This window comes from Magallana gigas, chromosome 4, assembly GCF_963853765.1.
Source record: "Magallana gigas chromosome 4, xbMagGiga1.1, whole genome shotgun sequence".
Lineage (NCBI taxonomy): Eukaryota > Metazoa > Mollusca > Bivalvia > Ostreida > Ostreidae > Magallana > Magallana gigas.
Genome location: NC_088856.1, coordinates 3,353,674 through 3,365,894, shown reverse-complemented (window position 1 = coordinate 3,365,894; position 12,221 = coordinate 3,353,674). Strand labels below are relative to the sequence as shown.

Genomic DNA, 12,221 nt, shown 5'->3' with positions numbered 1-12,221 from the left:
TGCTGTGGATTTTCACCTAGTCTATTGTTAGATGATTGAAGGAATTTAGTCATCCTTTAAATGCTTGAATAGAAAAAAGTTCAGGTTATAATTATTAATTTTTTTTAAAATAGCAGTATAGTTTAATACTATATATTCTTCACCCAATCACCTGCTTTCTTAGTACAGACACTGTTCATTGTCACTGGCATGGTAACCTATCAATTACAAGACTGAATGAGATGAGGGTTCGCTATCATTAGTATTCCAAATTTTCAGTATGATACAGAATACTACATAGTTTACATGTTTATGTTGATTGGAAATGAAGAGCAAACTTGTGAACTATGTAATTGCATGTACGCTTTATTCATGTTATTTACAAAGTGGGGCTGTGAAGCAACCATTGATAGATATCAATCCCTGAGACACAAAAGATCTAGTTCAAGGTACATCAATGATTTATGATAAACATGTATACTTAATAAATATCAAATGCATATTATCAAGAATTGGTGACAAATATCAAATGATCAAATTTTCATCAGAAAATAATAGGCAAGTATTCATACAACACTAAGGCACTTCTTTCCATATTTCTAATGGCATTACATATGAGTACATTAAATAAAAAAGAGACATCATTAAGTTCATTGATTATCTTTACACATATTAATCATTAACTAGACCATTTTCATCCATCAATAATTCTACAAAATATACACACAAAATAAGTTAGAATAAAAGATACTACAGTGCCAAATAATCATAATCACATAGATAACGATAATTAATGATAATTCTCGTACCTAATTCAAGTTTTTTGATAAACCAGAAATAATGTTACAATCATGACATTTGATTACAAAATTACACACATCCCCACCCACCCTCATTTTGCAGTTGACAATTGCACAATTTTATAACATATGTGATTAATGCAATTTATATATATATTACAAAACAAATCCATATTTAATTTCTTCTTATTACTAAATCAATACCTGGGTATATGATACTTCAATTTTACAGTAAAAGGTTGATGCAGCAATATACAACTTTATGGTTGCATGTTACAAATGGAGTTCTCTTGACTAGTTAGAATCAAATTGTGCTGGTGTTAAGTTTCAATCCATGAAATGACAAAAATTGCATACAGCTGGTTTAGGTTGTTCAAATGCAAATGTAACATCAGTAGAAAACATGCAAGACTGGCTGCATGATAATGGTAGGTAATGATAGGTGTAAATCATCTATGGTATAAAATGGATCAAAACTACTGCAGAGATACACATGTATCCGTTTGTGACTGCTAGATATCACAAAAGCCAGACAGATATCCATCTATGGCTGATATCACAAGATCTGTGGCAGTATTGATAGATATCATGATAGACATCTTGTCTGGTTTATACAGTTAATTGACTATACAGATATCTAGCAGATATTAGACATCCACTCGTCTTCTCTTCTGTACATTGCTGATATCATCTGAAATTGAAATACATGTAACAAGTTCATTGTTTTGAGTCACACCTGATTGTTCAATGATTGACGATTTGTTAAACACCATACACTTTGGAGTGCAAAGAAGTTGAAAACTAATGGACTAGATAGTTGGACATACACCTTTATGATTTGTGCATTCAAAGAAGTTGTATTAATATGGTATGACAATAGAAAGTCTGGTTACACATTGTATAACTTGTGTTGTATCTGTGTAGCTTATATAAGTCACATGTATACCTGGTTAAACATTGTATGGTTTGTGTTGTATCTGTGTAATTCATATCAGTCACATAGAAAACATGCTTACAAGTTGTATAACTTGGTTTGTATTTGTATAATTTATTCAAGTCACAAGTAAACCTGTTTACAAATTGTATAACTTATGTTGAAACTGTATAATTAATGCAAATGCTTGTACAATATGTGATACAGTTGTGGAGATATCAATTTGTGGGCAAGGGTTACCCATGAAGGCCACAAGCATTGGTCCCCCATTGACAATGATGATTCCACAGTATTTAACTCACAAATGCAATTTGAACTGCCCTAGTGAATATTGTGCCAGAAAAGTCATTGTTTAAATTGTGATGAAATGAGAGTTGCTCAGTCATGAGTATAATTTTTTCTGTACAGTACATGTGATGTATGTGTCAGTCCCTCACACATGTAACTTATTTTGTACCTGTGTGCTTTGTGTCTGTATATTCTGTACCTGTTTGATTTGTGGGTTTTTTTTATTGTACTTGTGTTATATGTGTTTGAAAGCTCTGTACCTGTGTGATTTGTGGCCTGGCGACTGGCTGCCTTGGTGACTGGGTAGTGATTGGTCATTGTGTTGGGGCGGTGCTGTACGGTGGTGGATTTGGTGGGAGTTCTCCCCCTTGACTCGGAGTTATACAGACTCTTACTTCCATTATGCTGCTTCTTGCCCGGACCATCCACTAAATGTTCACCTGATGGGTCTATACTCTCTATGTCTAATGAGTTGTTCCAAATCTCTGTGTCCTCTGAAAATCAATATGACTTTCGCTGTTTAACATATTTGGACTGTGTGTCAGCCATATGGATTTCTCTGACCCAGGCTGCTTTATCACATAGAGTATTGCAAGAAGAATACCGGTTATCATTGGTTTTGCCTTATTTATACTGTAAACGTGACACCAAGCATTTTTTAATATTAGAACAGTGTTCCATGATATAAATCAAGAAAAAGATGATGCCTTAAAAATTTTACCATAATTTTCCTCAGGCAGGAGCTCTGGTTGGTTTGGGGAAGGTTCAGAGCTGCTCTGAGGTCGCGCCCTTGGCCCAACCTTGGGACTGGAGGCATGGATTGGTGGGCCAAGGCCATTAAAAGCTGGGGTAGAGGTAGCCATTGGGGGTCCTAACAGTCAAAAACAAGATGGGCATTAAAAAGATAATTTTAAAAAGTGGCATTATAATGAACCCCATAAAGTGTACCAATAATATTATAAATAATCTGCATAGAGCTCTAAAGGTGATTTTAAAAAAATTATGCCAAAATCCACAAATATGTGTGTATACAAGCAAGTTCTCTCCTGTTTTATCGGGTTACAGACAGAAGAGTAAAGTCGAAAAATATTAGAGTAAGCAAAAAAAAACCACAACAATTTATTCCTGAGAAAAGAAATAATGAAAAAAAAACGATCCAATTTTCACACACAAGAGAACTGTTTCGAAGGCTCAACTGATAAAAGCATTCATTATATATCAATCAAATTTCCAGTCTTGACACTATTAATTTTAAAGAGTGTGATCCAATTTTCTGGATCACTACAATGTGCCTTCTGAACTCATACCACCATTCTCTGAAACTGATGACGTAGTGCACAAAAAATAACCGTGCATGAATCTAAGGTGAGTGAGGGAGAGTAAATTCAGGTTTTTTTAATTTACATAATAAATTTGCCAAAAATAGGCATGACAACATCTGTATTTAAGCGCACTATAAAAGATATCTTATAGATGGTTTTAGTTCAAAAGGTAATCAATGTAGAATAACAAGAATTCAACGGTGAACTGTATGCTCATAATTTACGCACATGTAACAATTCGTTGTGTCAAGTGTGCCAAGTGTGTTGCTAACGCTGAGGGTAATTGAACGGATTATAAACTGAGGGTAATAGAACGGATTATAAACTGAGGGTAATAGAACAAATTATAAACTGAGGGTAATAGAATGGATAATAAACTGAGGGTAATAGAACAAATTATAAACTGAAGGTAATAGAACGGATTATCAACTGAGGGTAATAGAATGAATTATAAACTGAGGGTAATAGAATGAATTATAAACTGTGTCTAAACCAATCAGATTTCAGAACTTATTACATGAAAGTGTAGTAATAATGTATATTAATTACTGTGAAGCAACGTACAATTAATTTTTCTACTGCCCTCATTATGGAGAACTTTGCCAAAAATATTACTGTCTGTTCGACTGTGAGTTTACCTATGGTGTTGATGGTGGTATTGTCTGTCTGTTTGACTGTGAGTTTACCTAAGGTGTTGATGGTGGTATTGTCTGTCTGTTTGACTGTGAGTTTACCTATGGTGTTGATGGTGGTATTGTCCGTCTGTTTGACTGTGAGTTTACCTAAGATGTTGATGGTGGTATTGTCTGTCTGTTTGACTGTGAGTTTACCTAAGATGTTGATGGTGGTATTGTCTGTCTGTTTGACTGTGAGTTTACCTAAGATGTTGATGGTGGTATTGTCTGTCTGTTTGACTGTGAGTTTACCTATGGTGTTGATGGTGGTATTGTCTGTCTGTTTGACTGTGAGTTTACCTATGGTGTTGATGGTGGTATTGTCTGTCTGTTTGACTGTGAGTTTACCTATGGTGTTGATGGTGGTATTGTCTGTCTGTTTGACTGTGAGTTTACCTATGGTGTTGATGGTGGTATTGTCTGTCTGTTTGACTGTGAGTTTACCTATGGTGTTGATGGTGGTATTGTCTGTCTGTTTGACTGTGAGTTTACCTATGGTGTTGATGGTGGTATTGTCTGTCTGTTTGACTGTGAGTTTACCTATGGTGTTGATGGTGGTATTGTCTGTCTGTTTGACTGTGAGTTTACCTATGGTGTTGATGGTGGTATTGTCTGTCTGTTTGACTGTGAGTTTACCTATGGTGTTGATGGTGGTATTGTCTGTCTGTTTGACTGTGAGTTTACCTATGGTGTTGATGGTGGTATTGTCTGTCTGTTTGACTGTTAACTTCTGCTTGAACTCCATCTGTTTCTGTCTCTGCCTCTGCAGTCTCTCCTGCTTAGCCTTTAAATCATCTTCATCCTCTCTAGAACTAATTAAACAGCACTTAAACATGTTAAAAATTCTTTAAAATATTTCTTTTGGACAAGTTTGAGTAATTCAGATAACTAATAGGTCCCTACACATACCTTGAGGGAGGTGCACTGATTGATTCAGGTTCAACTCTCTGCACAGACTGAGTCCGTTTGTGTCGTAGGTTCATTCCTGTCCCCACCCCATGGTTCAGGGGAAGGGAACCCCTCCTGACAAACTCTTGAGGGGGCTGGTCTTCCTCCCCCCCTAGAGCTACTTCAGCTGACACCCACTCTGTTTTTACTATCACTTCTGCATCCCGTGGGTTTATATTCTCTTTACCTGCCAGGCTGGTCCTTCCCGTCACACGAACACTTTCCGTTACCATGGACACCTTATTTCCTTCTCGGGAGTTACTATGTTTAGAAATGTTTTCATTTGAAGAGTTACTGGTGGTCACTGTTATATTGTCTCTAGATCCTATCCCTGTGTCTCTGGAATCTGTATCTGATGTCTGATTGGTTGTTGACACTGAATTTAAATTTCTTCCTAGATTTTGATTGGTCTGTTCAGAAGAAGCCATTCTCTGATTGGACAGTCTTCTGAGATTGGAATTTTTTCTTGCATGTTCGATGCCTTCATCTTGGTCAGTCTTCCTCATTCCCTCCAAGTCATAGACTCTTGCTGTCTACAAACAAAACAAATATCATTAAGTTTGCTAATCTTAAAAAAAACTTCAAAGCAACCTGATCACTAGATAAAATACACAAAATTCTGATATCGGTAGCTTGTCATCGGAAGCTGTATGATATACATATATGTGGCTCTCAAAATTTATTGAATTTAGAATACAAAGAAATGTTCACCTGTTTTATATATGTCTCTACCCTCTCATTCACAATAGGTGAATTAATTACTGCAAATTACTTCTGCTTCACCATAACTGTTTTTGGAAACACTGTTTTACAATTGGAACTATGAGAAAATTACCCTGCTTATGTAATACGACCAGTTTCGTTGTTTTGAAAAGGTTGAAGTGCTCTAAAATTATCATAAAACACATCTTTCATAATTTTTCAAGCATTCTCAACATAATTTATAAACAGGAGCCATCATCAAGGCACATTGCTTTTGGCTTGGATCTTTGAGGTATGGAACCTTACTTACGTTGGTATGATAATGTGTCTGAATACCAAGGATTACACACCACCATGTACTTACAGGTTGGTATGATAATGTGTCTGAATACCAAGGATTACACACCACCATGTACTTACAGGTTGGTATGATAATGTGTCTGAATACCAAGGATTACACACCACCATGTACTGAATACCAAGGATTACACACCACCATGTACTGAATACCAAGGATTACACACCACCATGTACTGAATACCAAGGATTACACCCCGCCATGTACTGAATACCAAGGATTACACACCGCCATGTACTGAATACCAAGGATTACACACCGCCATGTACTGAATACCAAGGATTACACACCGCCATGTACTGAATACCAAGGATTACACCCCGCCATGTACTGAATACCAAGGATTAAACACCGCCATGTACTGAATACCGAGGATTACACACCGCCATGTACTGAATACCAAGGATTAAACACCGCCATGTACTGAATACCGAGGATTACACACCGCCATGTACTGAATACCGAGGATTACACCCCGTCATGTACTGAATACCAAGGATTACACACCGCCATGTACTGAATACCGAGGATTACACACCGCCATGTACTGAATACCAAGGATTACACCCCGCCATGTACTGAATACCAAGGATTACACCCCGCCATGTACTGAATACCAAGGATTACACCCCGCCATGTACTGAATACCAAGGATTACACACTGCCATGTACTGAATACCAAGGATTACACACCGCCATGTACTGAATACCAAGGATTACACACCGCCATGTACTGAATACCAAGGATTACACACCGCCATGTACTGAATACCAAGGATTACACCCCGCCATGTACTGAATACCAAGGATTACACCCCGTCATGTACTGAATACCAAGGATTACACACCGCCATGTACTGAATACCAAGGATTACACCCCGCCATGTACTGAATACCAAGGATTACACACCGTCATGTACTGAATACCAAGGATTACACACCGCCATGTTCTGAATACCAAGGATTACACACCGCCATGTACTGAATACCAAGGATTACACACCACCATGTACTGAATACCAAGGATTACACCCCACCATGTACTGAATACCAAGGATTACACACCGCCATGTACTGAATACCAAGGATTACACACCACCATGTACTGAATACCAAGGATTACACCCCACCATGTACTTATAGGTTGGTATGATAATGTGTCTGAATACCAAGGATTACACACCACCATGTACTGAATACCAAGGATTACACCCCACCATGTACTGAATATCAAGGATTACACACCACCATGTACTGAATACCAAGGATTACACCCCACCATGTACTTACAGGTTGGTATGATAATGTGTCTGAATACCAAGGATTACACACCACCAAGTACTGAATACCAAGGATTACACCCCACCATGTACTGAATACCAAGGATTACACACCACCATGTACTGAATACCAAGGATTACACACCACCATGTACTGAATACCAAGGATTACACACCACCATGTACTTACAGGTTTTGGGGCTCTGTTGATACACTTTAAATAGTCTTTGTCTGCCAAGCAGTTCCCCATGGAATTCCCAAAGCTCCTTCAATTGATACATATTGTTACATTAACAAACTGCCAAACTAACAAAGAGATTTCTACATACAAAAAAAATTATCTGGTTCATTTAATACATGTTATCTTTGAGTTCATATTCTGAATTCATATTTGATAATTTTTTTTCCATCACTTGAATTAGACTTAAACAATGTAATCCGTTTAATGATCACTTGAATACTTACTTGAGTGCCCGCTTGAGCCCATCAGTAACAGCTTCTTTCCTAGCTTTCTCAATGGACAGAGCTTTTGATTTCATTCCTTCACTAACACCATACCCAATGTCTTCATGAAACACACCATCCTTATCAGGAGAAGAAAAAAATAACTGTTTTTATATATTTACTTTAACATGTCAAGTGATAAACATGATAAATGGATTTTTAAATGATTTCAGTTGATTTATCAATTTTTCAATGTTATTATTCGAGTACTTTTATGGCTATTGCAATGCAAAATCCCTGTAGACTCTGTTTAGCTGTGTATTGAAACCTGATAGGCTAGAGGCCAGTAGAGGGGGCATTTCAAAAAAAGAAATCTTGAAATTTTTTCATACTTTTGAAAGAATATTGAACCATAAGATATTGATAAATATCAAGTACCGGTAATCAATAAAAATGTAAATCGGTAATATCTTGGGACAGAGTATAGTTAATATGTCAAGCAAGTTTTAACATTTCAAAATTTTTGATATTTTATATGTTGAAAGAGACATGGAACCATTGGTATAAAATATGAGTTATCTATTTCCCTTTACTTGAAACTATGACAAGACATCTTTAGTATATTGATTAATTTTATTCGCGATGAGCTTTATCATGTTTATGTACTTTGAAGCATAACTAGTCACGTGCATGACACAAACCTTGAGCTGAACTTTGACAAAAGCACTGACTCCAACAAAGTACCTGCCTCCACAGTGGTCTACAAAATCTGTGAAAGTATATATCAATAACAGATGTACATTTAAAACAAGCATTAAAAAATTCAAACATTTTGTATGTACATATACATGTATATGCAATGCAATAACTGATATACAAAGTGCTGATGCTTTGCATTATTTTTCTCGAATCAGTTATTCACTTATTGGAAAAAAAATAAATGTATATCAAAACCGACTGTTGATGATGAAATGGTCTTGAAGACAGCAGTCAGTGGAGCTATAGTATGGACTCAGAATTAGTCCTCAATTGTATATACCGGTAGTTACTGCCTCAGATCTTACAATTAAGCATACATGCTTTGATGTTTGTCTTGACTTACCGACAGTTTGCTGGGTCACAGAGTGAGACCAGCCATTGAAGCCAAACATTTCATTGGCCAAGTTGATGAGACGCCATCCCTCAATGTAAGCAAGCTGTAAACATGAATAAGACATAGAGTCCATCGTCAGATAAAAGCAATATGAAACAAGTGTCTAATAAACACTATAATCCCCGAGTACAGACACAATGAATAGTGAGTATAGTGATAATTTCATCCATTATACATATACCGTATACGGTACCAGGGACTGGTAATAACTGAACACTCACCTTCCTGAAAAACCATGATCTTGTAAGTTACCTTCGTGTCTATAGATGGTATGAACCACAAGTCAAGGGTGAGACTGAATTGCATCATTTTTAAAATTGATGATTTCAAATCATAAAACTTCAAGTGTCTATATAGCTTATAGATTTCACTAAAATGAGCACGTTTTAGACCTTCAATTCCTAGAAAATACCAATGTACCCATCTTCACGTGAGGGGTCCTGAGTCCACTCCACGCCCATGAGTCAACTCAGGATCCTGATGGTGTGAGGATGCAACATACCATTATATATCAATATATTGAGAGCGGATATATTGCCTGACGGTAACACACCAGTTAATCTAGTAACATATAAGCAATAATTCTGCTAAATATCATGAGTATGTCAAAAACAGTATCTCTTTTTTTTTTTTTTACAACAATGTATGATTTACTGGTTAAAAGCTACGACTCAAAACAGGAGTAAGAGCAAACTATAAATCTGAACACAGTCAAGAGGGAGCCCATTTGACAATTTTTTCCTATATCATGTATATACTGTAGATTCCTTATTTTACGCAGGTACTTAATTCCGCAATTCAGCCGTTTTCCATCAAATCACGAAAACATAACATTGCAAATGCCAAATTTTTATCATAGTTTTATGTAGTTTACATACTAGAATGTCCAATAAATAAAGGCGAGATTTCAAAATTCGTGAGATGCGCTTCTCTAAATTACGCATATATTAATTCCTCGTGTTTAATTAGGAATAAAGAGTAGTACACATTGGTTTTTTTTATCAGATGTTTATTCACTTACCCTTTGGCCTCCTGCCCCAGCACGCTGACTGATGAACTCAGGGCCAAGCTTCTGCCTTAGGGCATTTTGTATGGCATCTTGTTCTTCTGGTGAATACTCAATCTGAAACCATATTTTATATTACTGGAAACTATTATTTTAGTTTAAAAAAAAATTGCCAGAGGGTAAAAATGTGATTCATACTTCACATGGATGTATGTTTGTTCGACCTAAAATGCTTTTGTTCAATGCACTGTTCACCCTAAATTTGTGTGCCTAAGGTCTGTTCACCCTAAATTTGTGTGCCTAAGGTCTGTTTGCCACAGATTCAAAACATTTGATGTAAAATGATTGTTCTTAGTCAATAGGGTAAAAATATATTATATCATAAAATAATTTATTCTATAATCAGACTAACATAAATGCATGGTCTATGTCAAAATAAAACATTGATTACGAATGAAATTCTTTAATTGATAAAATGACGGCTATTAAATATTTTTCTAAATCAAAAGAGCCGTTTCTTATTTCCTTATCAGGCCCATTATATTATATATATATATCACGTCCTCATTTCGTCAGTTGTTTTCAAAACAACAAAACACGAACATACAGAAAGAGGCTATCTACAAATCAACCAGTTATGTTTTCAGAAAATAGACAGTGCATTTTAGATAACTAAATTTAGAACTATAGTAAACATTGCTCACAGTTAAGAGAAAAAAAGCATTGAATGATGATAGATGTAAAAGGAGAAAAATTAAAACGACTGTAAAACAAAACACATTTTATAATAAAATATACAATAGGGTAAACAGGATATGGAGCAAACAGGGTATAGGGTGAACGATAATTATGGCGAACACTCTGATGAACATGTAGGTTGATAGGGCAAACAAACCCTTGCTATAACCCTTCTCTACGAAACACAATTTTATTTGAGCCCTTTTAAATATGATTTTTTTTTTTGCACTAGAACAACTTGCCTATGACGAGTTACCGTATATATACTTAATTATTTGTTCCTGAAGACTAAATTGATGAAAATTGGTAATCTTATCTGTATTTCTGTGTATTGCAAAACAAAACATTCACTGAAAACCTCCGTTTCAATTACTTTATATCAAATTACTGAATACAGGCAGAGTTTTCAATAGCTTGCGTGAATGCTCAATGGGATACATACAATTTGGTTGGCCAGGTATTACATCAAGTCTGAATCTAGGTTGTGGGGTTACACAAGTGTAATGTGGGTTAATTATGTATTTTTCCTGCAATGTTTCCTCCTTCATATCCCGCATGAATCACCAAAGAAAGCATTTTTTTGTTTAAGTAATCACACGACCTAGATTTAGACCTAATGTGACACCTGGCTGACCAAATTGTATACCCTACTGAGCAATCCAGCAAGCTATTGAAAACTCTACGACAGTCTGTAATTCGCTGTTACAAAAAGTGTATTCAATGTTCTCTGCTGTTTTTATTGGCCTGTCCCTTTTTCTTTTGCCATCAGTAGTCTAGGAGGTGCTTTGGTATCATATGAATGATGTGCTGTTTTTCCTTTTTAACATATTCGTTTAATACTCTTTTGTAACATGGATGAAACAGGATTAAAACATGATTGAAACAAGGGTTTTCAGTGAATGGTTTTATGACAATAGAAATGCAGATAAGATTACCAATTTTAATAAATTTTGTCATCAGGAACCAATAATTAAGAACTCAACTATCCGACAACCGAGCCCATGTGGGCGAAAAGCTGTCAACACGACACGGTCATATGTCGTATGAAAAAGTGAAACTTGAGAAGCTGCATTATTATTGATTGAGACGGTTGATTAAGCATTTCTTGAATTATCAAATCAATGAAAACCTGTCCAAATGAAGCCATCCTATTCTCATAATCGTGTTTACATTCTTGAATAATGGCGCCGTACTGATCGAACCAATCAAAATGAAATAATTTTTACGAACATCTCATTGAAAATAGAAAAAACGAATAATTTTAACCAAAATTAAATAAGACCGAATTATGGATATTTCAACACATTTTTTTACAATATGTCATCCTCAAATCTGGCTCACACTTCACTCTAGCCATGTACCAATTTGGCCTCACTGACCACCACCCCCCCCCCCCCCCGAGATATAATTTTACTAGCAAAAAAAATTTTTTTTTAACTTTTTTATGCGGAGATTTTTTTAATTTTTTTTTTTTTTACCACTTCTTAATTAGTTAAACTTCTATTTTGAAAAATAACCCCCCTCTCCAGGGTCTAGAAACCTCCAGGAGGCAATTCCAAACAAACCTTTTTTTTAGGACGGCCTTATTTTGGCTG

General features: G+C 35.8%; 1 protein-coding gene across 2 annotated transcripts; it reads right to left on the bottom strand.

Annotated features, from left to right (window-relative positions):
- Positions 1-422: 422 nt before the first annotated feature.
- LOC105329935 (uncharacterized) lies at positions 423-11,831 on the bottom strand. Of its 2 annotated transcripts, XM_011431436.4 has the most exons (11): positions 11,756-11,831; positions 9,904-10,005; positions 8,832-8,925; positions 8,431-8,498; positions 7,751-7,869; positions 7,476-7,551; positions 4,907-5,478; positions 4,682-4,809; positions 2,723-2,872; positions 2,262-2,495; positions 423-1,470 (listed from the first exon to the last, which is right to left on the bottom strand). In XM_011431436.4, the coding sequence occupies exons 1-11, from the start codon at positions 11,771-11,773 to the stop codon at positions 1,427-1,429; spliced, it is 1,605 nt and encodes a 534-aa protein (XP_011429738.4). In that variant the 5' UTR covers positions 11,774-11,831; the 3' UTR covers positions 423-1,426. The 2 variants fall into 2 exon arrangements, with proteins under 2 accessions (XP_011429738.4, XP_065937011.1); XM_066080939.1 differs by lacking the exon at positions 2,723-2,872.
- Positions 11,832-12,221: the final 390 nt, after the last annotated feature.

Bases quoted from the DNA above. Each gene is read 5' to 3' on its own strand.
- LOC105329935 (XM_011431436.4), bottom strand. The intron at 7,552-7,750 runs GTAAGTATTCAA...TATCAATTGAAG, and splicing joins GGGCTCAAGCGGGCACTCAA to GAGCTTTGGGAATTCCATGG. The intron at 2,496-2,722 runs GTAAAATTTTTA...ATTGATTTTCAG, and splicing joins CCTGCCTGAGGAAAATTATG to AGGACACAGAGATTTGGAAC.